This window comes from Phacochoerus africanus, chromosome 5 (genome assembly GCF_016906955.1).
Source record: "Phacochoerus africanus isolate WHEZ1 chromosome 5, ROS_Pafr_v1, whole genome shotgun sequence".
NCBI classification, from domain to species: Eukaryota; Metazoa; Chordata; class Mammalia; order Artiodactyla; family Suidae; genus Phacochoerus; species Phacochoerus africanus.
The window spans coordinates 72,803,488-72,822,521 of record NC_062548.1 but is presented as its reverse complement, the minus strand read 5'-3'; the positions used below and the strand labels follow the sequence as shown (position 1 = coordinate 72,822,521).

General features: G+C 38.5%; 1 protein-coding gene across 1 annotated transcript in view; it reads right to left on the bottom strand.

Annotated features, from left to right (window-relative positions):
* M1AP (meiosis 1 associated protein) overlaps positions 1–16,819 on the bottom strand; it is a 73,776-nt gene extending 56,957 nt beyond the window's left edge. The window contains exons 1-3 of the mRNA XM_047781693.1: positions 16,536–16,819; positions 2,945–3,130; positions 1,752–1,920 (exon numbers count right to left, since the gene is read on the bottom strand). Of these exons, the coding sequence (XP_047637649.1) occupies positions 1,752–1,920; positions 2,945–3,130; positions 16,536–16,775 (595 nt within the window). The 5' untranslated portion in view covers positions 16,776–16,819. The remainder of the gene's footprint in view (positions 1–1,751; positions 1,921–2,944; positions 3,131–16,535) is intronic.
* Positions 16,820–19,034: the final 2,215 nt, after the last annotated feature.

Below are 19,034 nucleotides of genomic sequence, written 5' to 3'. Positions count from 1 at the left end.
CCAGCCACGTTTGCCACCTGCATCACAGCTCATGGCTGGATTTTTAACCTACTGATTGAGGCCAGGGATCGAACCCGCGTCCCCTTGGATACTAGTTGGGCTTGTTACCACTAAACCACAAGGGGAACTTCCATTCTGGCTTTTCTTCATCTAACTCTTGCCTACCTTTCTAGCTTCACTCCTGCCTTTGCCTGATAGGCTCCTGTCATAAGGAACCATGGCTCCTCTCTGAAAACTGATTTATCTTGCTTTCTCTGGCCCCTGGGTTTCCTTTTTGGGTCCCTTTTCCTCTTCCTCTGTTTGGTTAATTCCCATTTGTCTTTTAAGACTCAATTTGACTATTTGTTCTTCTAGGAAGTGTAGGATTATTGGTGACTTATGGAGAATATATTGGCAGGGACCTAGGCACTCGTGGTCACTGTGTGGGGGTAGGCTTTCTAGGGACCTCAGGGCTGGGAAGCTGGTGACTGAGACCCTATTCTGGGGAGGTGGGCAGGACATGGGAGGCAGGGAACATATGAACCAAGACTTGTAATCCACTGGCAATGCTCCATTGTTCTATCAAGACTTGTAATCCACTGGCAATGCTCCATTGTTCTATCAACCTTCATTTACAAAACACAAATTCAAAGACAAAATTATTAAGAATTTCAGGACAGTAACCAAAAAGCATTAAATCCTAAGCATAAGGCCTTTCTGAATGCAGGGCCCTGTGTAACCACACTAGTCATAGGCCTATGAAGCCAGCTCTGCATTTAAGTCTCTTCATACAACACTGGTTATAACAGCAAAGTGTAATAAGCCAAATTATTCATTAGTAAGCAATTAAACAAATAAACCATGATCCAGCTATAAAGTAAAAAAAATTATGTATCTAGTGGATTATAGAATATTGTGTATGTCATGATCTCATTAAAATGTAAAGTATTTCTTTCTACCTATCTACCTAATGGAACTTTTTTTTTTTTTTTTTGGCCATACCCATGGCATATGGAAGTCCAGAATGAACCCACACTGATTCAGAGACAATGCTGGTTTCTTAACCTGCTGCACCAAAGCGGGAATACCTATCTAGTGGGACATTAAGAGGGACACCCCCATCTCTTAAAAGTGATTAGAGGAAGGAGGAATTTTTCCTTTTTTTTTTTTTTTTCTGGCTGTGGCATACAGAAGTTCCCAAACTAGGGTTCGAACCCAAGCTACAGCAGTAATAATGCTGAATCTTTAACCACTAGGGCCACCAGGGAACTCCTACTTTTTATACTTCTAATATTTCAGGTTTTACATTTACCTATATCATCTCTGAAATTTAAAATGCAATTTGAGGAGTTTCCCTTGTGGCTCAGTGGTTAATGAATCTGACTAGGAACCATGAGATTGCGTGTTCGATCCCTGGCCTCGCTCAGTGGGTTAAGGATCTGACGTTGCCGTGAGCTGTGGTGTAAGTCACACACGCGGCTCGGATCTGGCATTGCTGCGGCTGTGGTGTAGGCCAGTGGCTACAGCTCCGATTAGACTAGCCTGGGAACCTCCATATGCCACAGGTGTGGCCCTAGAAAAGACCAAAAAAAAAATGCAATTTGAAAAATTCAATTCTAATACCTAGAAATACCTGTCTGAACCACAGTGAAGTCTGTTGGCTTCATTTCATTTAAGAACTTAAAAAGACCATGGGAAATGATGTTCCTGACTGGAAAAGACTACTCCTTAAAATTTTTACCATTCTTTTAACCTTTTCCTTTAATCCTTACCTTCGTTGCTGGGCTCTTCTACAGGGGATGCTGAGTCCACACAGTCTAGGACTCCCTTTGTGATCTCAACCACCTGGAGCCTCCTGACCCTGACTAGGTCTGTATCTTTCAATCCTTCCTCTAATTGTTTGACCACCTCTTTTCCAGGCTGTGAAGTCAGAACAGTAATCTGGAAATAAACCAAGGAATCAATGTGTCTATTTGCCCTTGTGTAGACAAAGAATGTAACAGATGAGATCTGCTGGATAAACACCACAGAAATCTGTGGTAGTGGCCATGGTCTTTAGGGCAAAGAAGAGGATTTACGAGTGACTTGCAAATCCAATTACATTTGGCAGATTCTGGTGGGAGAGGTCTGCTGGGACAGATCATCACAGGACCCTTCCAAATAGGCTGAGTCTACCCCACAAAGGGGCCAGGGAGAAGCCATCCCTGGGTTTTAGTTTTTTAAGATTGCTTGAATCACGGGCAGTATCTCTCTTGCTTAAAGTGCTTTGATTTCATGAGGAAACAAAGGAAAAAGAATCCTTAAATTCCACTGGCTAAGTATGTACTAAATAGTGGAGAGCCTACATGCTCTTTTTTTTACAGGAGTACTTCCATGTAGATTTGTCTCCTTGCTCAACCTGAATCCAGGTTGCACTTGAAATTCTGGATGGCAAGTATTAAATACATACAACTCTCTTTTGTACCTAGACATTTTAAATTTAAATTAATGAATAAGGATGCAGATGAAAGAATAATTATTTTTTAAACTGATTTGTTTGATGCCTGATGTTACCAGAGGCAGAATTTTTTTTTCTGTTTTTCTTTTTGTAGCCACACTATATGGCATATGGTTCCTGGGCTAGGGGTTGAATAGCCACAGTCATAGTAACACTGTATCTAGGCTGCATCTGTGATATACACCACAATTTATGGCAATGCCGGATCCTTAACCCACTGAACCAGGCCAGGGACTGAACTCGCATCCTAACAGAGACAACATCGGGTCCTTAATCTGCTAAGCCACAGTGGGAACTACCAGAGGCTGAATGTATTTTAACTCAGTCATTCATGCACCCTGTAGAGTAACTAGTCATGATCTTCAATGTGAACCAAGCAGAGAACAATATAAAGATGACAAGTAATGAAGGATCTAGATGCACTGAAATGCTAAGATGGCTTAGAGTCCCAAGGCCAGCGTCTCTTACCTCCAGGGAAGTGTAGGTCAGAGCTGCACCTGTGGTCACGTGCCTGCTGTACTGTTTGAACTGCTGGATCCCATCCTCTACCGCCAGCTGCAGAGAAGTGCCTTGTGGTCTGAAACAACCTTCTCTGTGTAATATGCGGAGTTCTGAGATACAGGCCTGCAGCCTAGCAAAGTTCCCTTTCACCTGCTGCAGAGAAAAATGAATCAAAGATGCAAGTGTTTAGTGACCCAGATTTCAGATTAATTGGCAATCTAATTTTCTTTGGGCAGGGATTGAACCCGCAACCTCATGGTTCCTTGGATTCATTAACCACTGTGCCACGACGGGAACTCCGAATTGGCAATCTAATTTTCTTATCAATTACTCCTCAGGAGTACTTTTCCCTTCCTGAAAATCTATTTGACCAACATCTATGGAATGCCTATTATGTTGTAGGTACTGCACGAAAATCTTCCCCAGACCAGAGGAAGGAAAATCTGCAGCCAAAGGGCTTTGATGATGTGGAGTTACTAGAAACAGGAAGGAAGTGTTTTAACTCATTCACTCACCCCAAAGCAGGTTCAGTTGTGACTGCTTAGTTTTACTTTGGGGTGGTCTGCAAATTGGAGACCACCACTCTTAAATATTATCTCCATTTCTCAGTCAATCTAGGCACTGGGAACTTCTCTATTCAAGAGTGATGTTTTAGAGTTCCCTTTTTGGCTCAGAGGGTTAAGGACCCAATGTTGCCTCTGTGAGGATGAGAGTTCAATCCCTGGCCTCGCTCAGTGGGTTAAGGATCTGGTGTTCGGTGAGCTGTGGCATAGGTCGCGGATGTGCCTTGTATCTGGTGTTGCTGTGACTGTGCTGCAGGCCTCAATTGCAGCTCTGATTCAACTTCTGGCCCATATGGAGCCTCCATATGCTGCTGCAAGTGTGACTATAAAAAAAAAAGTGTGATATTTTACCAGAAAAGAGGATTTGGATGTGGTTGATCATTTTGGAACTGATAAGGTCCTACGTAATCTGCTCCTTGGGATAACTTCAGTAAAGAGATGCTTGGCTTAGTCTGCAGTCAGGTCAAGGAGTCAACATGTAAACCTCCTGACTCCTCTCACTCTCCTTCAGAAAGTCTTGTTCTTAGGAAGTAAACTAATCTAATTTGACTCTAGATCAATGTTACTACTCTTAAAAATAAATACATTTTGAATGAACGTGGAATTAAAACTTGTGACCCTATTAAGGAGTTCTCTTGTGGCAAAGTGGGTTAAGGATCTGATGTCACTGCAGTGGTTTAGATCACTGCTATGGTGTGGGTTCCATCCCTGGCCTGGGAGCTTTGACATGGGCAGGTACAGCCAATAAAAAAGAAAATTGTGACATTATTTGAAGGAATTCCAAGAAAAAATAGCAGGTGGGGTGGGAAAGAATTATATTTGGGATGAGGAAATTTTCCTGATCAAAGAGCAGAATTGAGCAGTTTTTTCAAAATGCACATAAACTTCATGAATATGTTACATTGCTTACATGCTCTTCTCCATGAATCTCTGGGAAAAATTTAAGTAGGATGCAGTTCTTAAAAAAAGAGAATTTGTAATCTAGATTAGGAAGATAGTAAGCCTACTCAAGAAAGAAATAAGAACAAATGAGGCCACAGGTATAGACCAGTAGACTCTGAGCATTTCTTTTCATGTATCCCCTAAAAATAGGAAAAATGATAAACTCCTTTAGACATTTTAAGTTGATATTTAGATTTGAAAAAACTTCCAGCATATTTTTCCTTTTTAAAAATTATAGTTGATTTACAATATTATGCCAACATCTGCTGTACAGCAAAGTGACTCAGTCATATTTGTGTGTGTACATATACATACATTCTTTTTAAAATATTATTTTCCATTATGGCCTATCCCAGGAGACTGGATATAGTTCCCTGTGCCATACAGTAGGAACTTGCTGTTTATCACTTTCAGCATATTTTAAATATTAATATTTAAAAGAAAAACTATAACACCAGTCTTCAGAACATAATCCAATAGGATCTGAATATCATAGAGATTTGATACTCACCATTATTCAATTTAAAAAGTACATGAACAAGCTCTTTTTCTTTTTTAACAGATGGAAATAAATATTATTCCTTTTTATCCTTAAACTCATATTTCCATTTCACTTTTCCCACAGAGTTAAATCATAATGTAACAATTTTTTGGTTGGCAATCTTTTTTTTTTTTTTTCTTTTTTAGGATCGCACCTGTGGCATATGGAAGTTCTCAGGCTACAGCTGCTGGCCTATGCCAGCCACAGCCACAGCCACAGCCACACGGGATCCAAGATACCACCTACCACCTACACCACAGCTCACGACAATGCTGGATCCTTAACCCACTCCCACTCACTGAGTGAGGCTAGGGATCAAACCCTCATCCTCACGGGTAATAGTCAGGCTTGTTACCACTGAGCCACAATGGGAACTTCCTTGGTTGGCAATCTTTTATTGACCATCTTATCACACTTCTCTGCATCAAAAATATTTACATGTTCTAAGGTTTAAAAATTTCCTATGACCACAGGCTGTAATGAATAATCTAGATTGATTATTATTAAAATTATTGTTTACAGCAATTGATCAAAACAACATATATATTACTGAGCCTGATAAATTATTGGTGTTAGGCATAATCTTTAATTAGAAATACATCTCTTAATGGCGTGAACATGCTGGGTTCTTTTTTCAATTAGTTCATGTATGTGTGAATAAATATATTACTGCTTGAATGGTGTTCAGTGACAATCCTATTTCTATTTTTTTTTATTATTATAGTGCTGAGAAACCTCTCCTCATGAATATGAGATGTCAATCAAACTGTCATATTCATTCTCAGTTATAGGACGAAAATTATATAAAGATATACCCCAAAATTTTTTAATGATCTATCATCTACTACTCAGTGTGGTCTTCCCTCAATTTTGGTAAAATTGGAATTACCTGGTTGCAAAAGATTTTTAACCCAATCATAAGTCATTTATTTTCTTACACTGATACCAATATTTGGAATTGTTCATTTGTTCGGTGTTCTTGGAAGTGTTAGAACCACATGACAAGTCATCACAGTAAAACTTACACTGGGAGTTCCCACTGTGGCTCAGTGGGTTAAGAACCTGACTAGTATCCATGAAAATGGGGGATGGTCCCTGGCCCCGCTCCAGTGGGTTAAAGGATCTGGTGTTGCTACAAGCTGCAGTTCAGATGTGGCATTGCTGTGGCTGTGGGGTAGGCCAGCAGCTACAGCTCTGATTTAACCCCTAGCCTGGGAACTTCCATAAGCCATGGGTGTGGCCCTAAAAAAACAAAAGACAAAAAATAGTAGTGGGTATTTTAAAGAAGAACTAGGTTTTGGTTCAGGCTTTAGATCCAAATAGACTTGAGTTCCAAATCTATCTCTTCCTCTTATTGGCTATGAGTCCTTAAGCCAAAATTTCTTCAACTAGAAATTGGGGACAATGGAAATACTTAGCTTAAAGAGTAAGTATTAAATAAGTTAATTCATGGCACACAATATGTACTCAGTGTTATCTGTGATTATTATATTTATGACTATCAAACCCTAAAAGCACTTAGGACATTGCTAATTAAACAAAAGGGTATTGGCTTAATGGTTCTATTCTACAACTAACAAAATAAGTGAAAAAAAAATAGTATCTAGGTGAATGACATAGCTCCATTCACTCATCCACTTAAAAAACATTTATTACTATGTGCATATGATATACTGGGTACCTATAAAAAGACATAATTCCTGTTCTCTACTAACTTTACAAACGAGTAAGATAAATAGCCTCAGAATACAAAGGGATAAGAGCCACACTAGAATGACATTTTCCAAAGTATGCTGACCAATTATTGTGTCTATTTCACCAGAATGTAAGCTCAGTATAATAATATATTAAAGGAGGCACCTGATCTGTTTCTCCATTGCCCTGTTTGCAGGGCTTTGGGCTGTACAGTACCTGGAACACAGCTGTATTAAACAAATTATTCTGGAATAAATGGTAAATGGATGCTTTATAGCAAATTTCAGGGGGATAAAAAATATGTTAGGAAATATAGGGGTCCTCTGTACTGTCTTCATAACTTTTTAAGAATCTAAATGATTCAATAGTGAGAAATGGAAAAACTAAACCAGGAAAATAGTTGGGGAAAAAAGGGTAGTATCTTCTGGTAGAGAAGACCTTCACAAACACAACAACCCTCAGCATCCTCACGGCATGCCTGAGGCCTCCTGCCTGCTTCCCTTTGCTTTCCTGCCCCTTTCCTCAGAGGTTTCCTCCTGTGGTCCTCCCAGTGCTGCTGCTTTTCAGACATGGACACTATTTACAACCCACATCAGAATCTCCATTGTCTCTGCATGCTTGTGCATCAGCCACTGTGCCTACACCCGGAGGGGTGCTTCCTGCTTTCCCAGTAGCTATGGACCAGCTCTGGCTTGAGCAAATCAGCGAACTTTGCATCCACTAAGCTGAAACTCTAAGTCCTCCAACTGGGTCTAAACCCCAGCCTTGGGAAAGGGGTCTCATCCCTAAGTTTCCCTTTATTGGAACTCTCTCCCTCAGCCCTCTGGTACCACAGAAAGTTCTCTTATACCTTGTTGCTATATTATCATAGTTTAATACGTTATACTATGGTAAAATACTCTATACAGATTTTCCTTGTTTAAATCACTGTAGTTTCTGTCTCCTAATTGGACCCAGGCTGATAGTCTGTTCTAATATTTACATTGTTTTAATTTTTACATTTAAATCATTGATTCATCTGGAATTTATGTTGGTGTAAGCTGTATGAATCTAACTTAATTTTCTCCCACATGACTATCCGGTTTGTTGAATAATTTTTCCAATAATGTTAAACAGCATCTTTATTATACACTAAATCCCCCCATGTGTTTGGGTCTGTTTCTGGACCTTAAATTGTATTTGATTGCTCTGTTTCTTCAAACTCCAGTATCACACTGTTTGAATATCTAATATTTGACAGGAAGAATCTCCAGCTATTCTTGTTTGTTTGTTTTTTTGATTCTAATTTTAACTTTATTATCAGGATGTCTAGTTCCTCTGTTAGAAATTTTACTGGGAATTGCATTATGTTTATAGATTAATTTATAAATAACTGACATCTTTCCGGTCTGAGTCTTCCCAAGAACAAAGTTTCTCAATAGAATTTTAATTAATATAAATCTTGCATATTTATTATTATTTTCATTCATAGGCATTTATTTAATCATTTTGGTTATTGTGGTGAGATCTTTTCTACCATTTTAACTTTTAATTTGTCATTCAGGGATAATATAAATGGTATCAATATTTGTATTAATTTTTGTACCTGGTGTCATAAGTTCCTTTGTTGTTTGAAATAATTTTCTGGTTGATTCTTTTGGGTTTTCTAGGTACATTATCTTTTTTTTTTTTCTTTTTAGGGGTGCACATGCGGCATATGGAGGTTCCCAGGCTAGGGGTTGAATCGAAGCTACAGTTAACCAGCCTACACCAGAGCCATAGCAACACCAGAGCTGAGCCGTGTCTGTGACCACAGCTCACGGCAATGCTGGATCCTTAACCCACTGAGTGAGGCCAGGGATGGAACCTGCATCCTCATGGACACTAGTCAGGTTTGCTTCCACTGCGCCACAACGGAAACGCCTAGATACATTATCATTGATCTGCAAATAACAATAATTTTATCTCCTCTTTCCCTATTTTTATATTCTAATTTCTTTTGTGTGTGTGCAATTAAAACAGTGAAAATCTCCAGAATACTGTTAAATAATAGTCATGAAAGTAAACTTATTTGTTTTACAAAGGAATATATTCAGTGTCTTTTCATTGAGTAAGATCTGATTTTTTTTTTTTTTTTTTAGTGCTATACCTGTGGCATATGGAGGATCCCAGGCTAGGGGCTGAATTAGAACTACAGCTGCCGGCCTATGCCATAGACACAGCAATGCCAGAGCTGAGCCGTGTCTGCAGCCTACACCACAGCTCACAGCAACACTGGATCCTTAACCCACCGAGTGAGGCCAGGGATCAAACCCGCAACCTCATGGATCCTAGTTGGATTTTTAACTGCTGAGCCACTGAAGGGACTCCAAGATTTGATTTTTGAGTTATCATAGACAAACACTATGGAAATAGCCAACCGTTTCTACTTTTTAAGTTTTTTTTTTTTTAAGATTGGATATATTTTATTAAGCACATTTTTCAGTATCTTGGAAATAAACATGATTTTATTTTTTCTTAGATATATTAACACAGTAAACAATATTAATAGATTTCCCAATACTGTACCATCTCTTCATTACTGTAGGTGACTTTTAATTTTAAATGATTTTTATTTTTTCCATTACTGCTGGTTTACAATGTTCTGTCAATTTTCTACTGTATGGCAAGGTGACCCAGTCACACATACACATATACATTCTTTTTCTTACATTATCTTCCATCATGCTCTATCATAAGTGACTAGACATAGTTCCCAGTGCTATACAGCAGGATCTCATTGCTTATCCATTCCAAAGGTATCAGTTTGCATCTATTAACCCCCAATTCCCAGTCTATCCCACTCCCTCTCCCTTGGCCACAAGTCTGTTCTCCAGGTCCATGGTTTTCTTTTCTGTGGAAAGGTTCATTTGTGGCATATATTAGATTCCAGATATGTGATATCGTATGGTATTTGTCTTTCTCTTTCTGACTTATTTCACTTAACACGAGAGTTTTTAGTTCCATCCATGTTGCTGCAAATGGCATTACTTTGTTCTTCTTTATGGCTGAGTAGTATTCCATTATATATATATATATATATATATATATATATATATATACACACACACACATATATATATGATTCTGATATTATATATATTAAGATGTGATATATATAATTCATCTATAATTAATTCTGATATTATATATATCAAGATGTGATCTATCTATCTATCACATCTTCTTAATCCAATCATCTGTTGATGGACTTTTAGATTGTTCCATGTCTTGGCTATTGTGAATAGCGCTGCAATGAACATATGGGTGCATATGTCTATTTTAAGGAAATTTTTGTCTGGATATATGCCCAAGAGTGGGATTGTTGGGTCATATGGTAGTTCTGTATTCAGTTTTCTGAGATACCTCCATACTGTTTCCCATAGTGGTTGTACCAATTTACATTCCCACCAACAGTGTAGGAGGGTTCCCTTTTCTCCATAGCCTCTCCAGCATTTGTTATTTGTGGACTTATTAATGATGGCCATTCTGACTGGTATGAGGTGGTACCTCATAGTATTTTTGATTTGCATTTCTTTAATCATCAGTAATGTTGAGCATTTCTTCATGTGCTTGTTGGCCATCTATATACCTTATTTGAAGAAATGTCTATTCAGGTCTTTTGCCAATTTTTCCATTGGGTTGTGGCTTTTTTACTGTTGGGTTGTTAGATGATGTTTTAAACATGAACTGGGTTCTATGGCTAATACTTTACTTGGGATTTTGAATAAGACTGGTCTGTAAGTTTTTTTGTTTGTTTTTTTTAATGGCTGCGCTCATGGCATATGGAGGTTCCCAGGCCAGAGACTGAATCTGAGCTGCAGTTATGAACTATGCCACAGCTGTGGCAACACCAGATCCTTTAACACACTGTGCCAGGCTGGGAATCGAATCCAGGCTCCACAGCAATCGAGATGCTGCAGTTGGATTGTTAACCCACTGCACCACAATAGGAACTGCTGTACTTCTTTTTGCACAATATTTGTTGGATTTTAGGATCAATATTAATTATATTCATAAAAATAATTTGGAAGGATTTCTTTCTGTATATAAAATGGTTTAAATATAATGATGTATTAAGTTTGATGTTATTCACCTGTAAAATCATTTGGTTCCAGTTCTTTATTTTGGGTGAGGGTAGCTCTTGGAAAACTTTCCCTATTCCTTGTATGTTAATGGAGAATTTCTATCTCTTCTGAATTTACTTTTGGTTACTTTCATGGAGAATTATGCATCCTTAACCAACCCAATGAGGGAGACCAGGGGTCAAACCCGCAACCTCATGTTTCCTAGTCAGATTTGTTTCCGCTGTGCCATGATGGGAACTCCTACTTTCTTATTTTATATGTGCCTTCTTTCCAGTGCCCTTTTCCTGAAACTAAGTTAACTAATGGTTGTTCTATTTCCTATTTTTCACCCAAAGAACAAAACTGGATTTATTCATTTCTTCTACCATTCTCCATTTTCATGTTCATTACATTTTGTTTTTATTGGTTCCTTCCTTCAGTTTTTCTTAGGCTTGTTTTTTCTTTTTGTTTTGAGTTGCTTGCTTCATTTCATTTCTTTTTTTCTTTTTTCTTTTTGCATCCCCTAGTGGGCCTGAATCAGCTTCATTTATTTTCATTTTTCTTGTTTCCTAACATATTTTTAAAGAATGAAATTAATGTAGTTTAAAGCTATGAATTTTTCTCTTAGCTGTGCCTTTTTTTGTATCCTATAGGTTCTGATATGTACTGTTTCATTACTGTTATTTTCTAGATACACTGCTGTAATTTTTGCTTGAATTTCCTCTTTGACTCAAAGGCGTTTTGTTTTTTTGTTTTGGGATTTTTTTTTTTTTGGCCACACTGGCAGTAAGCAGAAGTTCCTGGGCCAGGGATTGAACATGGGCCACAGTAGTGACCTGAACTGCTGCAGTGAAATGCTACATCCTAAATCCACTGCACCACAGGGGAACTCCCTCAAAAGTTTTTTAACAGCTTGAAAATTTCCAAGTGGTAGAGAATTTTTGTTTTCTGTTTCTGCTATTTATCTTTAGTTTTATCGCAATATATTCAGGGAATGTTGACTGAACTATTTGCACTTTTTGGAATTCCTCAAGGTTTGGGTTTATTTGTGGCTTACATATGGTCAACTTTTGTGAATATTCCATGAACACTTCAAAGAGATGCAAATTTCTTTTATACATATAATCATATTTCTTTTACAAATGTTGATACTATGTTATTTGGTACACTGGTATTCAAAACTGATATATTTTCAATAGATTCCCCCTCCAACAAGCTCTCTGTACTGAATATATTCCATATGCTCCTCTTGATAATTCTCAACTTTTCTCTACTTTGTGCTCTAGCATTAAAGTGCTAATCTTAATTTTTTTTTTTTTTTGGTCTTTTTGTCTCTTTCCAGGGCCGCACCCACCTAGGAGGTTCCTAGGCTAGGGGTCTAATTGGAGCTGCCGACCTATTGCCACAGCCACAGCAATGCAGGATCCGAGCTGCGTTTGTGACCTATACCACAGCTCACAGCAACACCAGATCCTTAACCCACTGAGTGAGGCCAGGGATGGAACCCACAAACTCATGGTTCCTAGTCAGATTCGTTAACCACTGAGCCACTACAGGAACTCCTATTCTTAGTCTTGTTTAGTGATTTTTGTTCCAAATTCAGTGATGTCAGATATTGCAATCATGCTCTTTTTGGAATCTAAAATATGACACAAATGAACTTACCTATGAAACAAAAACAGACTCACAGATATAGGTTCCCAAAGGGGAGGGGTGTAGGGGATGGATGGATTGGGAGTTCGGTACTAGCAGAGGCAAACTAGTATATATAGGATGGATAAACAACAGTGTCCTACTGTATAGCACTGGGAACTAATTCCATATCCTGTGATACACCATAATGGAAAAAGAATGTGCATGTGTATATATATGTATATATGTGTGTGTGTATATATATATGCATATATATGTATATGTGTATATATATATGGCTGAATCACTTTGCTGTATAGCAGAAATTAACATATTGTAAATCAACTACAATTTAATAAAATAAAATTAAAAATCATGTGCTTTTTTTTTTTTAACTGGGGGGGCCTTGCATTTGCCTTCTATACCTTTGCCCTTCCTTTTATTTTCAACCTTTCAGAACCTTTGCTGCAGCTGTGTCTCTAAATACAGCAGAGCTGTGCTTTGCAATCAAATATGTTTTTAAAGTTTTTAATATGTCACATTTATTAATATGACAGGTAAAATTATTTAATTATATTAAGGTACACACTTTTTTCAGAGCTTTTGCAAGCTATGTAAATTTGTTCTATATGTTTTTCTTATCATAATTAGAAAGGGTTGTATTTGTTTTAGTGGTTATCCTTGTAATTCCATTTTTATATAATTCCCCTAAGTTATTTATTTAGCAATATCCATTAATGAGCAATGAAAATCTCCACAAACATTGCTTTGGCAATTCTGGGTCTTTTGTGGTTCCACATAAATTTTTTACTTATTCTAGTTCTGCGACTCTTTTATCACGATGCCTACTTTATTTGATATATTAATACTGCCACTTCTGCTTTGATTATTATCTTTTCCCATCCTTTTACTTTCAACCTACTTTTATTGTAATTTGAAGTTAGTCTCTTGTAGCGAGGATATAGTTGGGTCATACACACTCACCCCCACTCTGCCAATCTCTTTCTTTTAATTGGTGAATTAAAACCATTTGCATTTAATATAATTATTAGTAAGTCAACCCGCCAATTTATTTGTTGTGTTCTGTTTGTTCCCTCAGTTTTTCATTTCTCTCTTTCCTTTTACCTATTAATCTATGGGTTACTTGAATATTTTCTTAGAATTCCATTTTTTACCATTTTGACTAGAGTATAGAAAACTTAATTTCCTTTAAATCCTTTTACCCTCCCCGGTTTATAATTAACCTAAATACTTCCTCTCTATATATTAACACCATACCAATGTTTTAGTTTTTGCTTTAATTGTCAAATATAATTTAGAAGACTCAATAGAAAGTCTTTTGATTATGATTTTTATTCTGATTATACTTATCCATATTTTATTCTTTCCATTCTTCTTTCTTCCTTCTGATATTCTTTTACCATTTTCTGTTTCAAGAACTTCCTTTGGCCATTCTGCTAATGTAGTTGTTGGTGATAAATTCTCTTAGTTTCCCTTCATCTGAGAATATATTGATTTCTGATTCATTCCTTAAGGATACTTTTACTGGATACAGTGTTCTTTTACAGGTTAACAGTTCTGTTCTTTCAGCATTTGAAAAAGTTACACTTTCTCAGGTCTTCATGGTTTCAGATGAAAAAACTTATCATTGCTTGATTGTTTCTCTCTTACAGGTAAGGTATGTTTAGGTTTTAGAATTTTGATTACGATGTGTCTTAGAATGGATTTCTTTGCGTTTATCCTGTTTGGGCTTGCCAGCCTCTGAAATCTTTAGGCTAATAACTTTTGCCAAATTTGGGAAATTTTTTCAATGATTATTTCTTAAATATTTTTCCATCCCCAGTGATGATTTCTTAAATATTTTTCCTTTCCCTTTCCTCTTGGACTCTGATCACATAAATGTTACCTCTCTGTTATAATCTCACAGGTCCCTTGGCTTTGCTAATTGAAAAAAACAAAACAAAACAAAACAAAACACAGTTTTTTTCTTTTTACAGCCACACCTAAGGCATATGGAAGTTCCTGGGCTGGGGTCAAACTGGAGCTTCAGTTGGGGCCTACACCACAGCCACAGCAACACCTGATCCAAGCCTCATCTGTGACCTACACTGTAGCCTATGACAACGCTGCCCACTGAGTGAGGCCAGGGATTGAACCTGCATCCTCACAGGCATTGCGATGAGCTCTTAACCTGCTGAGCCACAATGGGAACTCCTTTGTTAATTTTTTTGAAAGTCTCTTTTCTCTCTGTTGCTTAGATTGGGCAATTTCTATTCTATTTTCAAGTTCCTTTGTCCTCTCCATTTTGCTGTTGAGCCCACCCATGGTAGATTTTTGTTTCTAAAATTATGGGTATTGCATTTTTCGGTTCTATTTTTTTTTTTTCTTTTAGGGCCACATCCACAGCATATGGAGGTTCCCAGGCTAGGGGTCTAACCAGAGCTACAGCTGCCAGCCCACGACACAGCCACAGCAACGAGGGATCCGAGTCTTGTCTGTGACCTACACCACAGCTCACGGCAATGCTGGATCCTTAACCCAGTAAGAGGGGCTAGGGGACCAAACCTGCAACCTCACGGTTCCTAGTTGGATTTGTTTCTGCTGCGCCACAACGGGAACTCCCAGTTGGCTTTTCCTTATATTTTTTTTTCTTTGGTGAGAAAGAAATATTTTCCATTTCTTCCAAACATATTCATAACTGCTTGCTGAAGTTATGACTTCTTATGATGACTACTTTGAAATCTTTTTCAGATAATTCTAACATGTGTCATCTCAGTGCTGGTGTTTATTGCCTTCTCATTCAAGCTGAGATTTCCCTGGTTCTTGATAATCATGAGTGATTTTTAAAATTGTATTCTGGATATTTGGAGATCTTGTTTAAATCTTCAGCTTTGGCAGACCTACTCTGACCCTGCGCCAATGTGGGAAGTGAGGCTTCCATATAATTATTGCTAGGCTGGGGTATGACTCTATTTGGCTTCTGATTACAACCTGGAAGGGAAGGTGCCTTGTTACCTCTGTGTAGGGGTTGGAGTTCAGGTTCCTTGCACGTCCCCTACTGACACCCTGGGGGTGAGGAAGCTTCATTACAAGCAAGCTTTTCACTAGGAAAATGGTCCCAAAAGTGCTGGCTTCCCACTAGGCCTTCACTAACACCACCCTGCCTTGGAGGTAAAATGATTCCTCACTGCCATACCCCACATGGCCTTCACTCTGACTCCTCCATACCACCCCAGTAGGAAGTGAAGGGGGGACAGATGCCTTGTTAATGTTAGTGGGACTAGGGGGAGTCCAAGCTCCTGCATGACTTCCATGGACACTCTGAGGGAGGTCTTATTCACACCAGGTAGGAATCAAACTCCTAACTCTCCATTAGGTCTTTTCTGACTGTCCCAGAAGCAAGGCTGCCTCAGGAAGAGGATGTACTAGAATCTGCAGTCTTTCTGTTCCCCAAGATTCTGAATTTTATAAAGGGGAGAAAGTGAAGATTTGAATTTGGGGAAGAAAAGAGATGGTTGTCTATGTGTGAGGGGGCTTTTGTAAAAGCACTGCCTGAAGCCCAGCCTTTGCTTTCTGAAACCCTACGAGGAGTTTCATGTGAGTCCTATGTGGAACTCCAGAGAAAATATTCTCATGTTTCTGCAGAGTTGGGGCATTTTGAGCAAAAACCCCCTGGAACCTGGGTTAAAGGACAAGTCTTGGAAGTTAAAGAGATAAAGTAGCCAGACACCACTGAAGAAATTTAGATTTCTCTCCCTGTGTTTACATTTCAAAGGGGCTTGAGAGAGATGGATTTCTTACATTCCAAAGGGCTGTAAGTGCCAAGCTTTCTCTCCCTCTCTCAGGAGCGGAGGTGTGGGGGGAAGATGTGGACTATTTATACTCCAACATTAATAATTTGGGGGTTCCTCTTCTTAAGTACCCACCCCCCCATGTATAGGATGACAATCTGGCTCTCATTGTGTTGCCTGTGGGGTGTTGGGTATTGGGTATGGGCAATGGGCACAGTTATTGCTGTAAATAATAATAACTGTGATCTCTGCTCCAGAAATATCACATCTGCATTCAGGATAAAAATGAACAAATCTCGATATACTCACCACAAAGGGGAGGATGCACTCATGTTGATTTTGTACAATGTATAAGCTGAAGAGGGACATGCGGCTGGGACCCATCAAGCTGCAGGCTAGAGAGAAAAAGTTTTGCAGAGCCTCACAGAGGTTGGAGCAGATGTCGGCCCAGGATGGCAGAGCGATATGCACAATGAGAAGCCTTGGAGGTTGCTGATAAATCTGTTTGGGACTAGAGGGCCCTTTGCTAGTAGTTGGCACATGATACATGGCAGCTGGACCAGACTTGGAACTGCAGACACTGCTTAGATATTCTCTACACCTGTAGGAAAGAACAGAGAAATCACTGGCTTTCATAAAAATGAATTTATATGGGAGTTCCCGTCGTGGCTCAGTGGTTAACGAATCCAACTAGGAACCATGAGGTTGCAGGTTCGATCCCTGGCCTTGCTCAATGGGTTAAGGATCTGGCATTGCCGTGAGCTGTGGTGTAGGTTGCAGACGCGGCTCGGATCCCGCATTGCTGTGGCTCTGGTGTAGGCTGGCGGCTACAGCTCCGATTCAACCCCTAGCCTGGGAACCTCCATATGCCATGGGAGTGGCCCAAAAAATGGCTAAAAGACAAAAAAAAAAAAAAGAATTTATATGTTCTATTGAAACAATGAACATAGGTCTAGGGGACTAGTGCAGAAAGGAGTTAGACTAGGTACTAGTACTAGGTACTAGCTTCTTTAGGCTATCCCATTGTAATAGCTGCCAAGGGACCTAGATGTTTGCCTATAATGTAAGCCTGAGAATGCTTAGAGATGTTAAATGGAATAAATCAAAAAGTCAGACTTCAGTCTCAAAGTAAGCTATCCGCCCTCAGAAACTTTGTTTCTTTACTGGCATTTATTGCATTGTGTTGTAATTTTTTTCTATGACTGCCTCTCCCACTATATTGTGAGCTTCCCAAGGATGGAGAACCTGTCTTGTAAACTCTATTTATCAGAGCTTAGCACAATGTTTATTTGGTACATAGAGAATCTTAAAAAGGAAAATATAACCACATTTTCCCCTTCAAGGCCCATTCAAGATCCTTTATGACTTGATCCTTCAACTTTATTGGAGGCTATTCTTCACCTCATGCTTTTCACTGAAATAAAACCAAATATAGCATTCACTCCAGTGCATTTGCTCATGCTGTTGTCTCTACCTCCAACACCCTTGTCTTCTTTCTTTATTGGCTACTTACACTTATCCCCAGGGCTCAGATTTGGAAAGAACAAATGAGAACTTAGAACAAACATCAGGAATGAAAAGGTGACATCATTACAAATGCTCAGACATGGAAAGAGTTGCAAGAAGATGTAATGAAAAACTTTTTACCAGTAAGTTTAATAAAATTGACAAATTCCTAGAAAACAATTTTTTTTTTTTTTTTTTTGCTTCTTAGGACTGTACCTGCAGCATATGGAAGTTCCCAGGCTAGGGGTCAAAAATCAGAGGTGCTGCTGGCCTATACCAAAGCCATAGCAATGCAGAATCTGAGCTGCATCTGCGACTTGCACCTTAGCTCACACCAGTGCCGGATCCTTAAACCATGGAGTGAGGCCAGGTATTGAACCCACATCCTCATGGATACTATTCCAGTTCATAACCTGCTAAGTAAGCCACAATGGGAACTCCCTAGAAAATCATAATTAACCAACGCTAAATCCGTAAGAAAATTTAAAAAACTCTAAAGAGTTGATAACTATTGAAAAAATTTAATTTGTAGTCAAAGTAAACTACATGGCCACCTGTATTCTCAAAGATCAAGAATTTCAATCATAAACAAATTCTTACAGAGAACCGGAGAGGGAATACAACTCATTTAATTTTACGAGGTTAGCATAACCTTTGATACCAAAATCAGATAATGTTTTTTTTTGGCCACATGCCTGGCATACGGAGGTTCCTGGGCCAGGGATCAGACCCACCTCACAGCAGCTACCTAAGCTGCTGCAGTGACAACACCAGATACTTAACTTGGTGTGCCACACGGGAACTCCAAAATCAGATAATTTTTATAAGAAAAAAATTAGAGGACAATCTCATCCACAAACTTAGATGTAACAATCCTAAACAAAATACAAGAAAACTGGAAAACAGCAATATAAATTAAAAAAACCACATCATGACCAAGTTGGGTTTATCTCAAGAACATAAGATTGACATAGCATTAGAAAAACTCACTCTAATTCATCACATTAAAAGAGTAAATGAAAGAAGTTCCTGTTTGATGCAGCAGGTTAAGGATTGGGCATTGCTGCAGCTATGGTGCTGGTCACAACTGGGGCATGGGTTCAATCCCTGGCCTAGGAACTGTCACATGCAAGGTGGGGCAAAAAAGAAAATTAAATGAGAAAAATTACATGATCATCTCAATATATGCCAAAAAACAACAATCATGCGTGATAAGGAATTAATCTTAGTAAACTCTGGATAGATGATAGTAATAATCTCATAAAATATGTTTACAAAAATCTAGAACAAATATCATTCTTA